Here is a 23598-nt window from a genome sequence, read left to right as displayed (position 1 = left end):
GGGTCGCCCGCTGCTTCAGCATGCATGCACTGGGAACGGCTCGGAGTCTGGAGCCTGCCTGTATGATCTGTCCCTGGAGCCGAAGCCCTGTGTGGAAAGTAGTTGGGTCAGTTCTGTGTGAGGTTGGCACAGTTTTAAAGGATAAATGTAAAGCAACGTGCAGCACGACCAGACGGCGTGCCAGGCACCAAAATACCTTACAATGAAGCCATATCCACATCGACTTGCGGTCACCCGTTACTATCAAGCGCTGCCCAAATAAAACAAGAGCTCGCCATAACACAACCCCGTCCTTTTCAGACCGACTTCCTGCTGAAGTAAAAGGTTACTTATCTTCTTTATGGGGCGAAAGAGATGGCCCAATAAAGAAGATAAGAAACCTTTCACTTCAGCAGTAAGTCCAGTAAGTCAAGTAAGCCAGTCTGAAAAGGACGGGGCTTAAAAAGAAAGAAGAACGGCACTAGGACCTCTTCTCCAATGGCTGGCCACCGTTTAGCATGAACGGTGATGCCAGCCAATGGAGAAGAGGGGCGGGGCTTAACCGCGCTAGTGGAAAATACTGAATATCATTACATCTCGCCAGCTCGACTGCGCATGTGTGCTGTCTTTCACAGGCCGAGACCTAATAACTACAATGGCAGCTGCCGCTCATTGTATATAGGCAATTTGAATGCCTTATTGAATAGATATGCACAGCAACAGTGGGAAGAAGTGGGAGCGCTATTGACATCTAGAACTGCTGAAAAAGAGGGAAATCTACTTTTGAAGAAGGAAAGAATATTGCTAATAAGTGTTTGAAATCAGTGATAGACAAGCATATTTGCGCATTTCGAGCTATAAATCATAAATGCAAATTAATATTATTGATATGCCTTTTACTGGGGATAATTTGTTCGGAAGTAGAAAACTCATTAGAACAAATTAAAAAAACAAATGACAAAGCAAAAGCAATGGGGCTCTAAAAATGAGATGATCCTTCAAAAGAGGGGGGTCCCGCAGACTGCAGAGAAAAACAGAAGGCAACCCTGTATGTCTTTTGAAAGGCAGCACAAGGCATTTACTTTCAAGTAAACAGCACCAATCAACCCATCAAAAGCAAACCTTTTCGAAGTAGAGGCAAAAGTAGAGGCCAATGCCCAACATGCTCCATGCCAACCAGCAAATATGTTCAAACCTGCCCCTCACAGCAGCCAATAACAGTGGTCGGCAGAATAATACACTTCAAAAATAAATGGTGGTCCATATAACACTAGAAAAATGGGTACTGTATCTAATTAAGTACATCATTATACAGAGTTCATAAAGAAACCACATAGCAACAACAGATCCCACGAGATGTACAAGAACTACTCTTGAAGCAGGCAATTGGAAAGTGCCATTACAGGAACTGGACACAGCAGTATACTCTGTATACCGCTTAATTCCAAGTACCAATAATCTCAAAGGCTTATACTAGACCTGTGCTCTGTAAACAGGTTTATCAAGAAGCAAAGTTTCGAGAGACTACTCTTCAAAAGGTGATTTCCTTACTGGAACAGAATGACTATTTAGCAAGAATTAACCTCAAGGATGCATAGTTTCACATACCAATGCATCTAGCAGATTACAAAATACCTAAGGCTTGTAATGATCAGAGTCCATTATCAATTCAAAATTCTACCCTTTGCTACAATTGAGCGAGGGAGCCCACTTTCAAAAGAAATTAAAATAAACAGCGGAGATAAGAACATACATGTCATCGGTCACAATAAACAAGCGTCTGGCAACAAGAGTAAGTTTCAAGACAAATAAATCACAGTGCGAAATGAGTATGCTATCACAGTGTACCCCAAGAAGTGGGTTCATTGTGAGGGAGTCAGTGTGGCATCCAAGGGCCATAGATTGTGGTGCTTAATCCACCTTCTCCATACCTTGAAGACTTTACGTGGGCCTTTTCAGCAGCCATATAGAGATCCATCCCCGATTTCCACTCAGCCATGGTAGAGACCACCGATACACTACAGTGGCGTGCCACATCCCGTGTAGCCACCACCAGCCCCTAGTTACAGAAAAGAAGCTGCATTCTAGGAACATCCAAGTCTCCCGGAACCCCCAGCAGAACGTACTTAGGGTCAAATGGGATGCCCTGCCCACAGGGGCGGATTGGCAAGGCGGGCATTCGGGAATGGGCCGAAGGGCCGGTGCCTCAGTGGGCCGTTTTTTTTCTCCCCTGTCCCAGTCCACAGAGAGTGGACTAGGAAAGGGGAGAAAAAAACGGCCCACAGAGTGCACGGAGACAGAGACTGAGAAAATGAAAGCAGCCTCGCTGTGCGGCCAGACAGCGATTGTCAGCTGTGGGCTCTCCTTCACCCCTACCCTGCCAAGCAATCAAGCGAAGGCTGGGCTGGGGAGGGGTGATTGTTTGCAATAATCGGCCTCCCTGGGGGCCAGCTGTTTCTCAGGCCTTTGAGCCATTTGCACCTCGGCCCCCTGGCGCCCATGCAGCCCAGAATCGGTGTTAGTCAACACCTCGCCCACAGCCCTTCACATTCAGGGCATAGTGGGCGAGGAAGAATGGGTCTTGCTGTGTGGGCCTGGTGATGTTTGAAATTTTTTTGTTTTATTTATGCGATTTTATATAGCGCGGACTTTACCCGAAGGTGTCAGAGCGCTTCACACTAGGAACAGCAATAATACATGAGGAGAAAATTATAAGTGGACAAATTACAAAAGCAAACGTTAAGTTACATGAATCAAAAGTGACAATAGTGAGCAACCAAAATACAAGAGGAGCAAACGATACATTACAGGAGGAAAAAGAGATATGTGTGCAGGTTACAAAAGCGTACAAAATACAAGTAGAGGTATAGTACTGCAATTAATGGCAGACACTCCAGCACAATAACAAACGTTACGTAGGCAATGGTGGCAGTTGTGCAAGTACCTAAAGCAAACAAAAGTGAGAGGTAGCAAACAGTGTGTTACAAGAGAAAAGTGACTTGTGCAAGTTACAAAAGGGTACCATACACAGGTACAGGGGTAATACTACAGTAAATGGTAAATACTCAAACTGCCAGAACACACTGGGAAGGCACTTCCCATGCACCAGCTTCACCTCAGCCTCCCCCCTGGCTACCTGGCTGCCTTGGATGACCCAGAAAGCTGTGTTTTGTGCTCCCCTGCCAGGACATTTTCCCAAGGCCTGGAGGGTTGATTAATTTACTAATTGCAGGGGGCCTTACCTCTGTTCATGTGCTCCTGAGCTGAAGGTCTGGGGAGGGCTGAGTAGGTTAGTAATAGCAGGGGCTTTGCTGCTTTTCAGGTGCGGCTGGAATAATATTGTGACAAAAAGAGGCCTTGCTATTTTTTTTAGTTGCTCAGCATGTAGGCCATTGTCACCTTGGCCCTGTGTCGTGTGCAAGAACAGTATCCTCCCACTTTCATTCCTTGTCTGTGCAAATGGTATTTCATGAAAGGGCACGCCCTTAAATGTGGGCCACGCCTCTTGAATATGGGCCACGCCTCTTGAATGTGGGCCACTTTTTTCGTCAGTGCCCGGGCCGAATTATGATCCCAATCCGACCCTGCCTGCCCAGCACTCGACTAAGCTCTTCACCCCCCGTTTCCAGTATGCCGGAATTGCTGCGCAACTCAAAATCGTGTATTTAAAAAGGTACCTGTGGCAACTCCAAATCGCAAGCATCCCAGGGAAGCCGCCCTCCCCATGCGATGTAGGTAGTCCCGTCATAATATACCCGGTGCAATATCTTAAGCTGGATCAGTTGCCATTCCTCAGTAGGAAGGGGGGATTTTTTTTGTTTTTTAAGTGTTGCGGCCCACTCAAATTCTGTCTAAATACCATTGTTTCAGAAGACCTCTTGCTTCTAAAGAAGTAAATTCCCAGCATTGCTGCACCAGGACAATAATTACTATGAAAGTTTACGTGCGTGTCTTATTCATTTTCTACAGTATGGGTGTGAGATTCTTACTAGAGAAAGGGGAAAAGTGAAAATCAAATACACATAAAAAATAGATCTACAGACATTAAAGTGCTCCTTTACCTTGAGATACTTGAGGTTCCTGCTTTCCTCGAACTTCTTAGGAGACTATGCACGTGTGCTGCATTCTGATGGCGCTCCAAATTCTGAATGTTAGAATCCCAATAAAAAACATTTCAGAATCATTTTTGTTGCAATACATACTCTATGAAAGACAAGACTATAGTATCACAAACGTTGTTGTTAGCCGCAGACCCCATTTCCAAACAAATACACCCAGAATTCTACAATGTAGGAATTACTGTCTCAATCTAAAGCATGTCTGGGGGCTTTGGTCACTGTAAACAAACTGACAGACAGGCGATATGCAGCGAAGCACAAACAAAGGAGGCTAAGTATGGTCTTAGCTAATTTTCACACTTTGGCCTCGGTTACGAATGCCCAGGAATAATACTACTTATTTCCCCACCCCAGAACCAATTGCTACTAGGGTTCTCCATAATTCAGGGGTGAAGTGATAATGGGTCTTATGAGTGTTTGGGAATCATTGTTTCCATGCTGGTTGCTGCTGTTTAGCTGCAACTGTTAATGATAAGGATGAGAGTTAGGTGGGACCAGAATGAGCTAATACACTCTGCTTTGAAGGTAAAGAGGAGGTGGGGGGACCAGATGAATGGTCTGATATACACAGTGGTTCCAGTGGAAGTGAAACTAAAAGATAAAGGCCTGATGTATTATTGGACAATATAGTGCATGTGAACAGCACACTGACTTTTTGCAACCTGCCCAGCATTTCGCTATGCTGCTGATGTACCAATTGGTTGCATCTTAAAATGTACATTCAAAGAGTCACAAAACCTCTACTCTCATTATTATTAACGAGGCAGGTCGCATTTTGTGTCCCTCTACGAATGGCTGCAAACACAGGGATGCAGGCCTTTGAAGGACATTAGTCCTCCATTCCTGCATGTGCATTTCTACAATGCAAAACATTTTTTTAAAGCCACCCTTGTAACGTGAAGGGCTATCTGGTGATTTTAAAATAAAATGTTTAAAAAAAAGCGAAGTCATTTGGGGAAGCACGCAGTTGTGGAGGTCACAAAACACTGATACAACCCTCTGTGAACCGCAAATATGATGCCCTTTCACCCACCTCTTTTTTGGAAATTTATAAAGGATTCATGAGTCAGTATGATTTTCCTGACTTGTAAATGGCTTTTGTAAACGATAACATTATTTTGCTATTGCAAACTATGTCATTTTACGAATCACAGGTTTTGTTACCACAAAATCCCTTTGTACATCAGATTCATAATCTCAATGTAGGTTTTTAGTCACAGACTGAGTGAAGGAAATAGGGAATTCTGAGACACTTTTGGAACTTCAGGAAACCTGACTAGAGTCTAAAGAGCTCATGGTGGTTGATCCAAAAAGTAGAGTTTTTACATGGAGAGTTCGTGGCAGAAAACCTTTGTCTGAGTAATCCAGCAGCAATGCTTAATTTGAGCTGGTGGTTTCCGGCGCTCGGCACAGGCGCTTAACCCCTTCATTGCAGGGCTGTCCCCCCCGCTGTGCTGGGGGGTGGGTGCGCAGACAGCGCCCTGGTGCTCATGACGAGGTCAGCTCGTCATGAGCCACGGCGCTCCGGTGCTCATCATGACCACGCTCGTTCCAATGGAATGCTCAGCACAGCAGGGGAATTCACATAGCATGCGAGCGTTCCATTTAATGGGCGCGGACATGATAAGCTCAGCTCGTCATGAGCACCGGAGCGCCGTGGCACATGACGAGCTGACCTCGTCATGAGCACAGGAGGGGTTAAATGTCAACACCGGCGCTTGTGACAGACTTTTGTTTTTTAATTAAGCACTGTCCAGGAGACAGGAGATTTAGACAGACTAACCGACTTGATTAAAGGAGTCTGGCAGGGTGAAAGGACAGAAGGATTTGGGAGGTGTCTAGAGACATGGCCATGTGAACAAGTCACAGTATTAAAATGCGGCTGTTCCTTGACAAGGATTCAATGTATGTGGTGTCATCTGATCGTGGCACTGTAGTTTCAATGTTTATTCATGTTCTATCTGTGTACGTAAGGCACTGCACTTCTGTTAACCCCTTCGCCGCGGGGCTAAAGCGCCACGGTGCTTGTGACGAGCTTGGCTCGTCACGCTGCATGGTGGCGCTGTGCTCATGTGCGCTCGTCATGACCTCGCCCGTTTTCATTGAACGCTCAGCACAGCAGGGGAATTATCCCCGTGTGTGAGCGCCGCACGGGTCATGACGAGCTCAGCTCGTTATGAGCACAGCGCCACTGTGCCCTTTGACGAGCTGAGCTCGTCATGAGCACAGGAGGGGTTAAATAGGAGGTGACAACTGTCCAGACCAGGGCAATTCTGAGAAGCATGTGCTCTGTAGAAAGGTTCTACAGCAGCAGGGATTGGATGATGTGCTCCGTAGAAAGGTTCTACAGTAGCAGGGATTAGAGCTTGTGCTCCAAAGAAAGGTTATACAGCAGCAGGGATTGGAGCATGTGCTCTGTAGAAAGGTTCTACAGCAGTAGGGATTGGATGATGTGCTCCAAAGAAAGGTTCTACAGCAGTAGAGATTGGGTGGTGTGCTCAAAAGAAAGTTTCTACAGCAGTAGAGATTGGAGCATGTGCTCTGGCAGTATGGATTGGAGCATGTGCTCCAAAGAAAGGTTCTACAGCAGCAGGAATTTGACCCTGTGCTCCGTAGAAAGGTTCTACGGCAGTAGGGATTGGAGCATGCGCTCCAAAGAAATGTTCTACAGCACTAGGGATTGGATGATGTGCTCCGTAGAAAGGTTCTACAGCAGTAGGGATTGGAGGATGTGCTTCAAAGAAAGGTTATGCAGCACTAGGGATTGGAGCGTGTGCTCCAAAGAAAGGTTCTACAGCTGTAGGGATTGGAGCATGTGCTCCAAAGAAAGGCTCTACAGTAGCAGGGATTGGAGCTTGTGCTCCAAAGAAAGGTTCTACAGCAGCAGCGATTGGAGCATGTGCTCTGTAGAAAGGTTCTACAGCTGTAGGGATTGGATGAAGTGCTCCAAAGGAAGGTTCTACAGCAGTAGAGTTGGGTAATGTGCTCCAAAGAAAGGCTCTACAGCAGTAGGGATTGGAGCATGTGCTCCGTAGAAAGGTTCTACAGCAGTAGGGATTGGAGCATGTGCTCCAAAGAAAAGTTCTACAGCTGTAGGGTTTGGAGCATGTGCTCCAAAGAAAGGCTCTACAGCAGCAGGGGTTGGAGCATGTGCGCCAAAGAAAGGTTCTACAGCAGTAGAGATTGGAGTATGTGCTCCAAAGAAAGGTTCTACAGCCGTAGGGATTGGGGCAGGAACAAGTTATAAGAAGTTTCCTGATTTCCCTCTATGCAAAACAGAGTGCATCCGTAGCTCTGCACGGAAGCTAAGCAAGCTGATCTTATTTAGTACAATAATCTGTGAATTCCAGATATGTTGCTCTATATTGCTCTGACCTTCTAGCAGCAGAAACATCTTTCAGGCAAAAGACTGGCAGCACACAGAGATCATTCTATCGAAACCTAAAAAGGAGAGAGAATATTTACTACTGCCACTGGCAGAAGCCCAGAGTCTATTTACTGTTGCCTTCTAGCACAGCCATCTGTGTTTTGTCAGGGAGGCAATTCCCCTGAAACAGAATATGCTTTTTAGGTCGAAGCTCGACCTGCATTCAAGGCGAAGCATTGATTGCTGTCAGCTTCGACAACTATTGTCATCCGTATTTGGGAATGTGGACACGACTCAGACGAGCGCTTTTGCAGTCTCAGTTTTGACCGCGGGAGCGCGCGCCTGAGCCGCGCTTGCGCAGACGAACTCACAGCCCCTGCTTTCGCTTCGCTCGCTCGCATGCATTAACGGCGCACACACACAGACACCCCCCACCCCTCTGCATGCACGCACACACACACACACAGGCGCGCGCACACATACACACGCTACCGCCCCCACCCCCCTGCACACACAAAGACACGCACGCATACACACGCCGCCGCCGCCGCCCTCTGCCCTCCCCCCCCCCACACACACACACGGTGGTTGGGTGACACGGGTAGCTGCCCTCTGCCAGGCTCACAATGAGCGAGAGGGAGGGGCTTTGCTTATCCTTACGGGGGCTCTTCAGATTGTAGCGGGCTTCCATGGCTGCGGCTGCGGCTGCTGCTCTCACGGATGCTCGTGGTGTGCCGGGTTCATGTTGGTGTTCTGCCGCCCCAGCTTTAGCCCGGACGTGGCACCAAGTTCGTGGCCCTGCCCCGGTGCTCACACTAACGCAGCAAGCTGCGGCGCCCGGGGATGTGACGTCAGATGCAGCCACTGACTGTGTCCTTCAGTGCAGCGCCGACATAGAAAAGGGACTGGTGCGGCGAAGAAAGTGCAAGCGAAACTGCAGGAAGGGTAGGCGGAGGCCTCGAGCGTGCAGACACTCAGGCCATCTTATGAGAAGGAGGCTTCCTCTTCAAGTACCGTTCATCATTGAATTGAAAAAAAGAAAACAGATTTTTATTATGCATCTGGCTTTAGGTAATCGCTACTGGTTTTAAGTTGGGTACACTGAAGGCTACATATTCAAGTCATCCAAAGGTGACACAGCTTTCACTCTTCTGAAATGATTATCTTTTATTCGAATAACAGCAACGCGGGGAGAAACTTGAAAATGTATTTCAAGGCGCGCGCTATTCAGCGCTCAGTGTCATCAAATAGTGATCCTGTGTCCGCGAATATGCTTGTACAATGCTCCTTTAAAACTTAGAATGCCTGGTCAGCCAATGGGATGGTTCAAAGCAGTGTCCATGGTGACAAGGGGAACCCGATCTACTCCAGACACAGCCGTGGTTCCCATTTCCTACTCTGCGGGCGGAGAGCGTGAGGCGAGAAGCGCTCCGTGTCCTCTGCACCCCTCATTGAAATACTGGGGGCGGGACCCTGAACCTGTCCATCCCTGTGGTGCCAGAGCCGCCGGACTTGAAGAGCCCGCAGCTGTATCATAGCTTCTCTTCGCGAGTGGAAGCCCCTCCAGCCCCGCACCCCGCGGAGAACAGCGGCCTAAGATTCCCGCATCCAATGGACCTCGCAGGCCAACAATCGCTGCCGTGAGTACTCGGCCACAGTCGATTACCAATAATCGGATTTTTACTATAAACACATTCGCTTTAGTAGTTGGATTGTTTCTATTATTTAACATAGCACTTGATTACCGGCGCCCTTAGTGTTTTTAAAAGTGCATATTTCGTTCTTGACACTTTATGTTAAATAATAAAGCGAAGGCTTCTCAAAAAGGAGTGCGAATTTGAAAATATAGCGTAATACCTTGTTCCTTTTAAGTAACTAAAAAAAAATAAAAACACTGGCATAATTTTGTAGGCGTGCCTTTAAAATGACACTGCCATTCGTATCATATTTTTTTAATAAATTCTTTAGCCATGCTACACAGCACCATGCATACTGTGCAGCATGGCTAAAACCCAGTATCAAAACTAATAGTTCCCAAAGACAAGACTGGTTAGATTTGCCATGGTTGTAACAAGTCAGACCAACACATAATTACACGCCACACAATTACACTCTACTGAATACAACATACACTCCACATAATTATATACTACGTAAATCCACTGCACTCAACGCAACATACACTCCAAATACCACTCCGCACCACATAATTACACGTCACATAATTACACTGCACTCAATGCAACATACATTCTGAATACCACTCTGTGCCACATAATTACACGCCACATAATTACACTCTACTGAATGCAACACACACTCCACACAATACCACTCAGTGCCACAATTATATGCTACATAATTACACTGCACTCAATGCAACATACACTCCAAACAATACCACTCAGTGCCACATAATTACACACCACACAATTACACTCTACTGAATACAACATACACTCCACATAATTATATGCTACATGATTACACTGCGCTCAACGCAACATACACTCCACATACCACTCAGTGCCACATAATTACACGCCACATAATTACACTGCACTCAATGCAACGTACACTCCAAATACCACTCTGTGCCACATTACAAGCCACATAATTACACTGCACTCAATGCAACATACACTCCAAATACCAATCAGTGCCACATAATTACACACCACATAATTACACTGCACTCAACGCAACAAACACTCCAAATACCACTGTGTCACATAATTACACGCCACATAATTACACTCTACTGAATGCAACACACTCCACACAATACCACTCAGTGCCACATAATTATGCTTCATAACTACATTGCACTCAATGCAACATACACTCCAAATACCACTCAGTGCCACATAATTACACTGCACTCAATGCAACATACACTCCAAACAATACCACTCAGTGCCAGATAATTACATGCCACATATTTAGACTCTACTGAATACAAAATACACTCCAGACAATACCACTCACTGTCACATAATTATATGCTAAATAATTAGACTGCGCTCAATGCAACATACACTCCAAATACCACTCAGTGCCACATAATTACACGCCACATAATTACACTGCACTCAATGCAACATACACTCCAAATACCACTCAGTGCCACATAATTACACGCTACATAATTACACTCTACTGACTCTACTGAATACAAAATACACTCCAGACAATACCACTCAGTGTCACATAATTATATGCTAAATAATTAGACTGCGCTCAATGCACCATACACTCCAAATACCACTCAGTGCCACATAATTACACACCACATAATTACAATGCACTCAATGCAACATACACTCCAAATACCACTCAGTGCCACATAATTACCCGCCACATAATTACACTGCACTCAATGCAACATACACTCCAAATACCACTCAGTGCCACATAATTACACGCCACATAATTACACTCTACTGAATGCAACACACTCCACACAATACCACTCATTGCCACATAATTATGCTACATTGTTATTATCAATACATCTAAGTCACGTAAATACAACACATATTGCATTACAAATGCTATAGGTGTCACATTTGCGAAAGTTAAAACTATTGGCATTGTAAATGACAAAGCTATTAATTTCGCTATTTTCAAAACCAACAGATAAATATAAAATTTGTCATTTACAATACCAACAGCTCAAACTTTCCTAATGCGAGACCTATTGCATTGCAAATGCTTGTTTTCCACTGCAGTGTTTAAATCATATACTTAAAACATGTAATATTTTGGAAACAGCAGTTTCAGTTATATGTGGTATCAGCACAGAATATATTTCACTTTTCACTGTTTTTCTAGGCGCACAGTGTTTGATGTTAAAGAGGTAACTCCTGAACAAAATTAAAGTATCTAGCTTGCTTGCATGGTGGTTAATACCCCAAAAATGTAATGAGCTCTGAATTTATAAAAAGGCGAGGCCGGAAGTAGAGAGCGGTAATATGATTTGTCATGACACACATAATGTGTTAACCCCTTCGATGCTGATGACGGAGCGGTTCCGTCATCAGCATCGGTTGGGCTGTGCTGATGACGGAACCGCTCCGTCATCAGTACAGCCCTGGGGGAGAGCGCTGGCGCTCCCCCCCCTGTGCAGCGATCTTGTTTTTTTTTTCTGGGGTGGCATCGGAAGACTTTCCGCTGCCACCCCCTGGCCCCCCCACGCTTCCTGGTGACGTCAGCGCGCACAGCGCGCGCTGACGTCATCAGGAAGCGCTGGACGCGCTGGAAGCCATTTGTTTCCAGCGCGTCCAGGAACAAGGTCGGTGTTTGGTGCTCCGGTGGGGCGGGGGGGCCATTTCTCGGTGCCTTGAGGCATCAGGGGGGAGGAAACACTGTTTCCTCTCCCCTGATGTCCCAATGCTGGGCATTACTGGTTCAGGATCGCGCACAGCGTCGCGATCCTGCACCAGTAATGCCCCCACTAGACACCAGGGATGTTTTTTGTTGGAAAGGAAGCGACCCCTTGGGCAAGGGTCGCTTCCAGGGGCAATTATTTAGTAATTCAGACTTTTCTGCCCCCCCTGGGTCAACATCGCTCGTTTTAGCGAGCGATCTCGACCCAGGGGGGGCAGAAAAGCCCACTAGACACCAGGGATTGTTTACGTTTGAAAAGGAAGCGACCCCTTGGGCAAGGGTCGCTTCCAGGGGCAAATATTTTGTAATTCAGACTTTTCTGCCCCCCCGGGTCGACATCGCTCGTTTTAGCGAGCGATCTCGACCCAGGGGGGGCAGAAAAGCCCACTAGACACCAGGGATTTATGTATAATTGTAAAGGAAGCGACCCCTTGGGGAAGGGTCGCTTCCAGGGGCAATATTTTTATAATTCAGACTTTTCTGCCCCCCCTGGGTCGACATCGCTCGTTTTAGCGAGCGATCTCGACCCAGGGGGGGCAGAAAAGCCCACTAGACACCAGGGATTGTTTATGTTTGAAAAGGAAGCGACCCCTTGGGCAAGGGTCGCTTCCAGGGGCAATTATTTTGTCATTCAGACTTTTCTGCCCCCCCTGGGTCGACATCGCTCGTTTTAGCGAGCGATCTCGACCCAGGGGGGGCAGAAAAGCCCACTAGACACCAGGGATTTATGTATAGTTGTAAAGGAAGCGACCCCTTGGGGAAGGGTCGCTTCCTAGGGCCATCATTTTTCAATGCAGACTTTTCTGCCCCCCCTGGGAGCAGATCGCCCATGTTAGTGCGTTATCTGGACCCAGGGGGGGCAGAAAAGCCCACTAGACACCAGGGATTTATTTCTAATTGTAAAGGAAGCGACCCCCTTGGGGAAGGGTCGCTTCCTAGTGGCCCATAATTTTTTGTAGACTTGTCTGCCCCCCCCTGGGGGCAGATCACCCATTTTTTGGGCCACATCTGGACCCAGGGGGGGTAGAAAAGCCCACTAGACACCAGGGATGTTAGTATATTTATAACGGAAGCGACCCCTTGGGCAAGGGTCGCTTCCAGGGGGCATTATAAATATTGTAGACTATTCTGCCCCCCCCCTGGGGGCGGAGTGGCTGTTTTTTTTTTACAGTTTCTGGTCCCAGGGGGGGGTAGAAAAGCCCACTGTACTCCAGGTTTTTGTTTTTTATAGGGAGCGACCCCTTGGCCAAGGGTTGCTTCCTTTGGCCCATTTGTTTTCAGTATGTTCTGCCGTGTCTTTATTTGGCCTCTCTGCCCTCCGTAGGGTTGCTTCCAGGGGGCCCACGTTTATAATGATTTATAATCTTCCCCCCTTAGGGACAGACACCCCATTTGTGACATACCCTGTGACATAGCCTGTTGTAATGTGTGTTGTTTTTTTTCTCTTTAGAGTGTTGCAGTGTGCGGTTCCGTTACTGGTTGTTCTGCTGTTTCTGTAGTTGTATGTGTTTGGTAAGAGACCTCTTTTTTGTTCAATTGTACTGTGATTGTATTTTTTTGAAAAGTGTGTAGTAAAATACGAGTATGTTTGGTTTCTGTTTGTTGTGATTGTAAAACATGTTTTGCATTTGTTTTTGATGTGTCCTTCTGTAGATGTAAGTGTTTTTTCTTCTTCTTTCTAGTGGGATATCGTTGCCCCTTTGCTGTGTCTTTGCAGAGTAGGTGCTGGTGAGTGTAGTTGTGTCTTGTAAGTGAATTGTATATATTTTCAAAATTAGTTTTTTTTTTAAAAAGGCTTACATTTTTCATCTTACTTTGCGCAGTGTTGGGGTTGTTGTTGTTTGTGCAGACTCCTTTATTTGTAAGGATAATGGCTAGCCGCCGGATTACTGCTCAGCAAGTTGTTGGATTGCTTTTTGATTCTTCCTCTGACCATGGTCCAGAGTCTGACTCTGATTCTGAACCAGAGGTGGGAGGTGAAGATTCAGGTAGTGAGTTTTCTCTACACATGGCTTCATCTGATGATGAAGACACTCTGAGTGCTGATGAAGCTACTTTTGGTGTGGATGATGTGCCTGTGGTTGCGGAGGACATTGCTGCGCCTGTGGTTGCAGAGGACATTGTTGTGTCTGTGGTTGCGGAGGACATTCCTGTGCCAATAGTGCGGCAAGAGACATCTGGGCTGCAGCCTGGGGTTGCTAGTATTCCAGTTGGTGCAGTAAGACGAGAGGCAGCTGGGCGGCAGCCTGCGGCTGCAAGACTTGATGTTGAAAGTTCTGACCTCTGGGTTGCACCAGGCATGGTGCAGCCGGCATTGCCTGAATTTACTGGTGTTCCAGGGTGTAGGGTGAACACAGAAAACTTTTTGCCTATTGATTTTTTCAAGTTGTTTATGGATGATGTGTTTGTGGCAGAGATTGTAGAGCAGACTAATTTGTATGCTGAAAATTTTTTGAGGGTGAACAGTGCCAGCCTTAAGCCCCACGCTAGAGCTACCCGGTGGACTCCCACAAATTTGGAGGAGATGAAAAAGTTTTTGGGTTTAACTTTTTTGATGGGCTTGCTTAGGAAACCATCAATGGCTTCATATTGGTCTACTAGTCCCTTGATGGCTACAGCTATATTTCCGGCAGTCATGAGTCGTGATCGGTATTTGCTTCTGCTTCGGATGATGCATTTTGTTGACAATAGTCTTGCTTTGCCACGAGATCACCCTGATTGTGACCGTCTTTTCAAGATTCGGCCTGTCATTGATCATTTCGTTGATCGATTTTCTGAGATCTTTTATCCTGGGAAAGAAATTGCAGTGGACGAGTCTTTGCTGTTGTTCAAAGGCCGCTTGGTATTTCGGCAATACATTCCTAGTAAGAGGGCACGCTATGGAATCAAACTGTATATGCTGTGTGACAGTGAGACTGGATATGTCTCTAATTTCAGGGTGTACACTGGTAAGGAATCCAGGATTAACCCCCCTGGTTGTCCGTCGACTTTTGGAGTGACTGAGAAAATTGTGTGGGAACTTGGTCGTGGATTTTTTAACAAAGGCCATCATTTGTATGTCGATAACTTCTACACTGGTGTGCGGTTGTTCAGGGAATTGGGCAAAGTGGACACTGTTGCTTGTGGCACAATCCGCTCAAACCGTAAAGGTTTCCCAAAAGAACTTGTGTGTCAGAAGCTTGCTCGGGGACAGCGTAGTGCATTGCGTTGTGAGGAGCTTCTAGCTGTGAAGTTTTCAGACAGGAGAGATGTCTACATGTTGACTACAATACATGATGAAAGCACTGAACCGGTGACTGTTTGGGGTCAGGTTGCAGAAGTGCGCAAACCTGTGTGCATAATGCACTACAATAAGTACATGGGTGGTGTTGACAGAGTAGACCAGAGGTTGGAACCGTATGCTGCTCTTCGTAAGTCTTACATTTGGTACAAGAAGTTGGCTATCCATCTTTTCCACTTGGCAACCTTTAATGCTTTTGTTGTGTTCCAGAAATCTTGTCCCCATTCAAAGATTACTTTTGAAAAGTTTCAGGAGTCTGTAATAGGCAGCCTTGTTTTAGTTGAACAGGCAAGTGTTCCTAGAGTTGGAGTGGTAGAGGATATTGCCAGATTGAAAGATCGCCATTTTCCTGGTCAAATTCCTCCTACAACCTCAAAAGACTTTCCCAGTCGGAGATGTAGAGTCTGTTGGCGAAGAGGTTTGCGGAAGGAGGTTCGTATGTACTGCCCTGACTGCCCTTCAAACCCCGGGCTGTGTGTACCTGCTTGTTATAGATTGTACCACACGCAAAAGAATTTTTGGGAGTATCAATGAGTGGTAAAGTGAACTGGTTGGTCTTATTGTTCAGTTTCAAAGTTTGCATTTGTGTAGTCTTTTTAGTGTAGTTGTTGAGTTAGTAGATTTGTATCAATTTGCAATTTGTTTTTGTTTTTCTTTCATTTTCAAAAAAACTAAAGTATGATGTTGGTTTGCGTGTAGTGTCCATTGTCTGACGGTGTGCATGGTTTGGCGCGTGGCTGCCGGTGTATGTGGACTGGTGCTTGTCTGGCGGTGTCTGTGGACTGGTGCTTGTCTGGCGGTGTGCGTGGTCTGGTGTTTTGTTGGCCATGTGCGTGCTCTTGCGCTTGCCTGGTGTTGTGTTTGGATTTGTCCTTGGCTGGTGGTGTGCGTGGAGTGGTGCTTGGCTGGTGGTGTGCGTGGAGTGGCGCTTGGCTGGTGGTGTGCGTGGAGTGATACTTGGCTGTCTGTGCACGAAGTGGTGCTTGGCTGGCGGTGTGTGTGGAGTTGCGCTTGGCTGGTGGTGTGTGTGGAGTGACGCTTGGCTGGTGGTGTGTGTGGAGTGGCGCTTGGCTGGTGGTGTGCGTGGAGTGCTACTTGGCTGTCTGTGCACGGAGTGGTGCTTGCCTGGCGGTGTTTGTGGAGTGGCACTTGGCTTGGGGTGTGCGTGGAGTGGTGCTTGTCTGGTGGTGTGTGTGGAGTGGTACTTGCCTGTCGGTGTGTGCTGAGTGGTGTTTGGCTGGCGGTGTGCATGGTCCGGTGCTTGGATGGTGGTGCGCGTGGAGTGGCGCTTGGCTGGCGGTGTGTGTGGAGTGGTACTTGGCTGTCTGTGCACGGAGTGGTGCTTGGCTGGCGTTGTGTGTGGAGTGCCCCTTGGCTTGCAGTGTGCGTGGTGTGTTGCTTGGCTGGTGGTGTGTGTGGAGTGGTACTTGGCTGTCGGTGTGCGCTGAGTGGTGTTTGGCTAGTGGTGTGCATGGTCTGGTGCTTGGGTGGTGGTGTCGGTGGACTGGCGCTCGGCTGGCGGTGTGTGAGTAGTTACTTTGGTCACTACACACACTGCTAGGTGAGTGACACTCCACGCAGTCCATCATTTTGTGTTGTTGAAATGTCAGAAATGTGGGCGTGTGAAAGTGATGGGCCCTTGAATGGCGCTGTCTGCTGGTGTGAGTGTTGAAATGTGATGGGTCCGCGGCTGGCGGTGTGAATGTTTTGTATGTGTCACACGTACGAAAGGTGTATGAATGGCCTGTAAAGAGGTTGGTGCCTTGACGTGGCTTTACAGCTCACGAACTGTGAGTCAGTGGTTCAGTTTATCATACTTTCAATTATACGCAGTGTATTTCATTTTTTTGAAATTACTTGCAAATACAATTGTATGTACAGAATCATCACTCACCCTCGTGCCAAATCCAACCAGAATGTGTGTGTGCTTGCGGATTTGATGGCTGTGCAGTAATGTTTGTCTTTTATCTCTTTCTGAAGTAGGGTGTACCTTGTCCCTTATTGTGATTGTTGTAATGTGTTGCTGTTCTTTCCGGATGGTGTCAATGGTCTGGTTTGTATCAGGTATGAAAGGCGCGTGAATGGCCTGTAAAACGGTTGGTGCCTTGTCGTGGCTTTACAGCTCACGAGTTGCGAGTCACTGGTTCGGTTTTTATGCATTTATTTATTGACAGAGCATTTCATTTTTTGAAATATCTTGTTAATTAAATTTTATGTACTGAACCATCACTCGCCCTCGTGCCAAATCCAACCTGTATGTGTGTGTCTTTAAGGAATAGTTAGCCGTGCCTTGAATGTTTGACTTTTGAGTAACTCTGTTACGGTGTACATTATAGCCATAAATAACTTACTAAATTTAGTTATTATTGTTAAACCATGGAAGTATATGGTCATGTCTTTCTGGTGAATTCTATTGTTGATTTTTATCCAGAATCTCCTGCAAACTTGAAATTGTCTGTCACAATTTCCTTGAATCACACGCTCTCAAATTGAAAACTTAATTCTCCACTGTACGATTTGGACCGTTTCCTGTTGCAGCCACTATGCCTACCCACGCAAGTGAGGTACCATTTTTATCGGGAGACCTGGGGGAACGCTGGGTGGGAGGAAATTTGTGTGTGCCCAGTGATGCCACGCTTTCCCATGCAAAAAAGTGTGAAAAAAATGATTTTTTTTTAGCTAAAATTGAGGTTTGCAAGGGATTCTGGGTAAAGGAACGTTGGAGGATCCATGCAAGCCATACCTCCTTGGAAGCCCCCGGGTGTCTACTTTTCAGAAATGTGTGGGTTTGGTAGGTTTCCCTAGATGGCCGTCTAGCACGGGGCCAAAAACCCAGGTAACCCCTCTTGCAAAAGCTGGTTGTATTGAATGTCAATACCGCCAGTTTTTGCAAGAGGGGTTACCTGGGTTTTTGGCCCCGTGCTAGACGGTCATCTAGGGAAACCTACCAAACCCATACATTTCTGAAAAGTAGACACCCGGGGGCTTCCAAGGAGGTATGGCTTGCGTGGATCCTCCAACGTTCCTTTACCCAGAATCCCTTGCAAACCTCAATTTTTGCTGGAAAAATCCGTTTTTCCACACTTTTAATGCGTGGGAAAGCGTGGCGTCACTGCGCTCACACCAATTTCCTCCCACCCAGCGTTCCCCCAGGTCTCCCGATAAAAATGGTACCTCACTTGCGTGGGTAGGCATAGTGGCTGCAACAGGAAACGGTCCAAATCGTACGGTGGAGAAATTGCAATACCCAAATGCAAAACAACCTTGATTTTTGGGGGGGGGCACCTGAGTCTTTGGCCCGGGGCTCGGTGGTATTCTTTGGAAACTACCAAACCCAAACAGTTCTGAAAAGCAGACACCCGGGGGAGTCCAGGGAGATATGGCATGCGTAGGTCCCCCAATGTTTTCCTACCCAGAACTCCTTGCAAACCTTAAAATTAGGTAAAAATATCACTTTTCCAAACTTTTTTGCGTGGGATCTCCGTGCCGGCAAAAATGTCCTACCACCCAGCGTTCCCCTTGTTCTCCCGAGTAAAAGGATACCTCACTTGTGTGGGTGGGCCAAAGGCCTGTGTCCAAGGCAGGGGGCTTAATTTGTAAAGCTCAAATACTACTTTTTCAAAATTCATTTTCGGACTGTTCTGCTTTTGGGCACCCACACAAGTGAGGTATCCTTTTACTCGGGAGAACAAGGGGAACGCTGGGTGGTAGGACATTTTTGCCGACACGGAGATCCCACGCAAAAAAGTTTGGAAAAGTGATATTTTTACCTAATTTTAAGGTTTGCAAGGAGTTCTGGGTAGGAAAACATTGGGGGACCTACGCATGCCATACCTCCCTGGACTCCCCCGGGTGTCTACTTTTCAGAATTGTTTGGGTTTTGTACTTTCCAAAGAAAACCACCGAGCCCCGGGCCAAAAACGCAGGTGCCCCCCCCCAAAAATCAAGGTTGTTTTGCAATTTGGTATTGTAAATTCACCACCGTACAATTTGAACCGTTTCCTGTTGCAGCCACTATGCCTACCCACGCAAGTGAGGTACCATTTTTATCGGGAGACCTGGGGGAACGCTGGGTGGGAGGAAATTTGTGTGAGCCCAGTGACGCCACGCTTTCCCACACAAAAAAAGTGTGAAAAAACTGACTTTTTCTGCAAAAATTGAGGTTTGCAAGGGATTCTGGGTAAAGGAACGTTGGAGGATCCACGCAAGCCATACCTCCTTGGAAGCCCCCGGGTGTCTACTTTTCATAAATGTGTGGGTTTGGTAGGTTTTCCAACATGGCCGTCTCGCACGGGGCCAAAAACCCAGGTAACCCCTCTTTCAAAAGCTGGTGGGATTGACATTCAATACCACCAGCTTTTGCAAGAGGGGTTACCTGGGTTTTTGGCCCCGTGCTAGACGGCCATCTAGGGAAACCTACCAAACCCACACATTTCTGAAAAGTAGACACCCGGGGGCTTCCAAGGAGGTATGGCTTGCGTGGATCCTCCAACGTTCCTTTACCCAGAATCCCTTGCAAACCTCAATTTTATGCTGGAAAAATCAGTTTTTCCACACTTTTAATGCGTGGGAAAGCGTGGCGTCACTGCGCTCACACCAATTTCCTCCCACCCAGCGTTCCCCCAGGTCTCCCGATAAAAATGGTACCTCACTTGCGTGGGTAGGCATAGTGGCTGCAACAGGAAAAGGTCCAAATCGTACGGTGGAGACATTACAATAACCAATAGCAAGATTATCTTCTTTTTTTGGGGGGGGGGGACTGAGTTTTTGGACCGGGGCTCGGCAGGCATCTTTGGAAACTACCAAACCCAAACAGTTCTGAAAACTAGACACCCGGGGGAGTCCAGGGAGGTATGGCATGCGTGGGTCCCCCAATGTTTTCCTACCCAGAAATCCCTGCAAACCACAAATTTAGGTTAAAAAAACAGTTTTCCATACATTTTTGCGTGGGATCGCCGTGTCGGCACAAATGTCCTACCACCCTGCGTTCCCCTTGTTCTCCCGAGTAAAATGATACCTCACTTGTGTGGGTGGGCCAAAGGCCTGTGACTAAGGCAGGGGGGCTTAATTTGTAACACTGAAATACTACTTTTTTCAACATTCGTTTGTGGCCTGTTCTGCTTTGGGGCACCCACACAAGTGAGGTATCCTTTTACTCGGGAGAAAAAGGGCAGCGCTGGGTGGTAGGACATTTTTGCCGGCACGGTGATCCCACGCAAAAAAGTTTGGAAAAGTGATTATTTTACCTAATTTTAAGGTTTGCAAGGTATTCTGGGTAGGAAAACGTTCGGGGACCCACGCATGCCATACCTTCCTGGACTCCCCCGGGGGTCTACTTTTCAGAACTGTTTGGGTTTTGTACTTTTCAAAGAATACCACCGAGCCCCGGGCCAAAAACGCAGGTGCCCCCCCCCAAAAAGCAAGGTTGTTTTGCAATTTGGTATTGTAAATTCACCACCGTACAATTTGAACCGTTTCCTGTTGCAGCCACTATGCCTACCCACGCAAGTGAGATACCATTTTTCTCGGGAGACCTGGTGGAACGCTGGGTGGGTGGAAATTTGTTGATCCACGCAGATTCCGGAACTTTCCACCACAGAAATGTGAGGAAAATGCGTTTTTTTTTCCAATTTCTTAGCTTTGCAAGGGATTCTGGGTAAGAGAACCTGGGGGTAGGCAGTCGAGTGACCCCATCCTGAATTCCCCTGGGTGTCTAATTTTCAAAAATGTATAGGTTTGCTAGGTTTCCCTAGGTGCCGGCAGAGCTAGGGTTCAAAAACAAAAAGGTAGTCTCTTTGCCCAAAACGTGCACAATTTCACTGAAAAATTGAGTTGTGACCACGTTGCGTTTTGCACTGTTTCCTGTCGCAGCCACTATGCCTACCCAGGCAAATGAGATACCATTTTTCTCGGGAGACCTGAGGGAACATTTGTTGATCCACGCAGATTCCGGAACTTTCCACCACAGAAATGTGAGGAAAATGCGTTTTTTTTCCAATTTCTTAGCTTTGCAAGGGATTCTGGGTAAGAGAACCTGGGGGTAGGCAGTCGAGTGACCCCATCCTGAATTCCCCTGGGTGTCTACTTTTCAAAAATGTATAGGTTTGCTAGGTTTCCCTAGGTGCCGGCAGAGCTAGGGTTCAAAAACAAAAGGTAGTCTCTTTGCCCAAAACGTGCACAATTTCACTGAAAAATTGAGTTGTGACCACGTTGCGTTTTGCACTGTTTCCTGTCGCAGCCACTATGCCTACCCAGGCAAATGAGATACCATTTTTCTCGGGAGACCTGGGGGAACGCTGGGTGGGTGGAAATTTGTTGATCCACGCAGATTCCGGAACTTTCCACCACAGAAATGTGAGGAAAATGCGTTTTTTTTTCAATTTCTTAGCTTTGCAAGGGATTCTGGGTAAGAGAACCTGGGGGTAGGCAGTCGAGTGACCCCATCCTGAATTCCCCTGGGTGTCTACTTTTCAAAAATGTATAGGTTTGCTAGGTTTCCCTAGGTGCCGGCAGAGCTAGGGTTCAAAAACAAAAGGTAGTCTCTTTGCCCAAAACGTGCACAATTTCACTGAAAAATTGAGTTGTGACCACGTGGCGGTTTGCACGGTTTCCTGTCGCAGCCACTATGCCTACCCAGGCAAATGAGATACCATTTTTCTCGGGAGACCTGGGGGAACGCTGGGTGGGTGGAAATTTGTTGATCCACGCAGATTCCGGAACTTTCCACCACAGAAATGTGAGGAAAATGCGTTTTTTTTTCCAATTTCTTAGCTTTGCAAGGGATTCTGGGTAAGAGAACCTGGGGGTAGGCAGTCGAGTGACCCCATCCTGAATTTCCCTGGGTGTCTACTTTTCAGAAATGTATAGGTTTGCTAGGGTTCCCTAGGTGCCGGCAGAGCTAGGGTTCAAAAACAAAAGGTAGTCTCTTTGCCCAAAACGTGCACAATTTCACTGAAAAATTGAGTTGTGACCACGTTGCGTTTTGCACTGTTTCCTGTCGCAGCCACTATGCCTACCCAGGCAAATGAGATACCATTTTTCTCGGGAGACCTGGGGGAACGCTGCGTGGGTGAAAATTTGTTGATCCACGCAGATTCCGGAACTTTCCACCACAGAAATGTGAGGAAAATGCGTTTTTTTTTCCAATTTCTTAGCTTTGCAAGGGATTCTGGGTAAGAGAACCTGGGGGTAGGCAGTCGAGTGACCCCATCCTGAATTCCCCTGGGTGTCTAATTTTCAAAAATGTATAGGTTTGCTAGGTTTCCCTAGGTGCCGGCAGAGCTAGGGTTCAAAAACAAAAGGTAGTCTCTTTGCCCAAAACGTGCACAATTTCACTGAAAAATTGAGTTGTGACCACGTTGCGTTTTGCACTGTTTCCTGTCGCAGCCACTATGCCTACCCAGGCAAATGAGATACCATTTTTCTCGGGAGACCTGGGGGAACGCTGGGTGGGTGGAAATTTGTTGATCCACGCAGATTCCGGAACTTTCCACCACAGAAATGTGAGGAAAATGCGTTTTTGTTTCCAATTTCTTAGCTTTGCAAGGGATTCTGGGTAAGAGAACCTGGGGGTAGGCAGTCGAGTGACCCCATCCTGAATTCCCCTGGGTGTCTACTTTTCAAAAATGTATAGGTTTGCTAGGTTTCCCTAGGTGCCGGCAGAGCTAGGGTTCAAAAACAAAAGGTAGTCTCTTTGCCCAAAACGTGCACAATTTCACTGAAAAATTGAGTTGTGACCACGTTGCGTTTTGCACTGTTTCCTGTCGCAGCCACTATGCCTACCCAGGCAAATGAGATACCATTTTTCTCGGGAGACCTGGGGGAACGCTGGGTGGGTGGAAATTTGTTGATCCGCGCAGATTCCGGAACTTTCCACCACAGAAATGTGAGGAAAATGCGTTTTTTTTTCCAATTTCTTAGCTTTGCAAGGGATTCTGGGTAAGAGAACCTGGGGGTAGGCAGTCGAGTGACCCCATCCTGAATTCCCCTGGGTGTCTACTTTTCAAAAATGTATAGGTTTGCTAGGTTTCCCTAGGTGCCGGCAGAGCTAGGGTTCAAAAACAAAAGGTAGTCTCTTTGCCCAAAACATGCACAATTTCACTGAAAAATTGAGTTGTGACCACGTTGCGTTTTGCACTGTTTCCTGTCGCAGCCACTATGCCTACCCAGGCAAATGAGATACCATTTTTCTCGGGAGACCTGGGGGAACGCTGGGTGGGTGGAAATTTGTTGATCCACGCAGATTCCGGAACTTTCCACCACAGAAATGTGAGGAAAATGCGTTTTGTTTTCCAATTTCTTAGCTTTGCAAGGGATTCTGGGTAAGAGAACCTGGGGGTAGGCAGTCGAGTGACCCCATCCTGAATTCCCCTGGGTGTCTACTTTTCAAAAATGTATAGGTTTGCTAGGTTTCCCTAGGTGCTGGCAGAGCTAGGGCTCAAAAACAAAAGGTAGTCTCTTTGTCC

The 23598-nt window shown here is 46.8% G+C and overlaps 1 protein-coding gene across 1 annotated transcript in view; it reads right to left on the bottom strand.

The window, feature by feature from the left end:
- Positions 1-23598, bottom strand: part of FXN (frataxin) — a 110798-nt gene that overhangs the window by 64279 nt on the left and 22921 nt on the right. The window contains exon 2 of the mRNA XM_086963070.1: positions 4041-4123. Within this exon, the coding sequence (XP_086819196.1) occupies positions 4041-4123 (83 nt within the window). The remainder of the gene's footprint in view (positions 1-4040; positions 4124-23598) is intronic.

The sequence above is a fragment of the Lissotriton vulgaris genome, chromosome 3_1 (genome assembly GCF_964263255.1).
Source record: "Lissotriton vulgaris chromosome 3_1, aLisVul1.2, whole genome shotgun sequence".
Lineage (NCBI taxonomy): Eukaryota > Metazoa > Chordata > Amphibia > Caudata > Salamandridae > Lissotriton > Lissotriton vulgaris.
The sequence above is the reverse complement of the archived record's forward strand: the minus strand, read 5'-3'. Positions and strand labels throughout refer to the sequence as shown.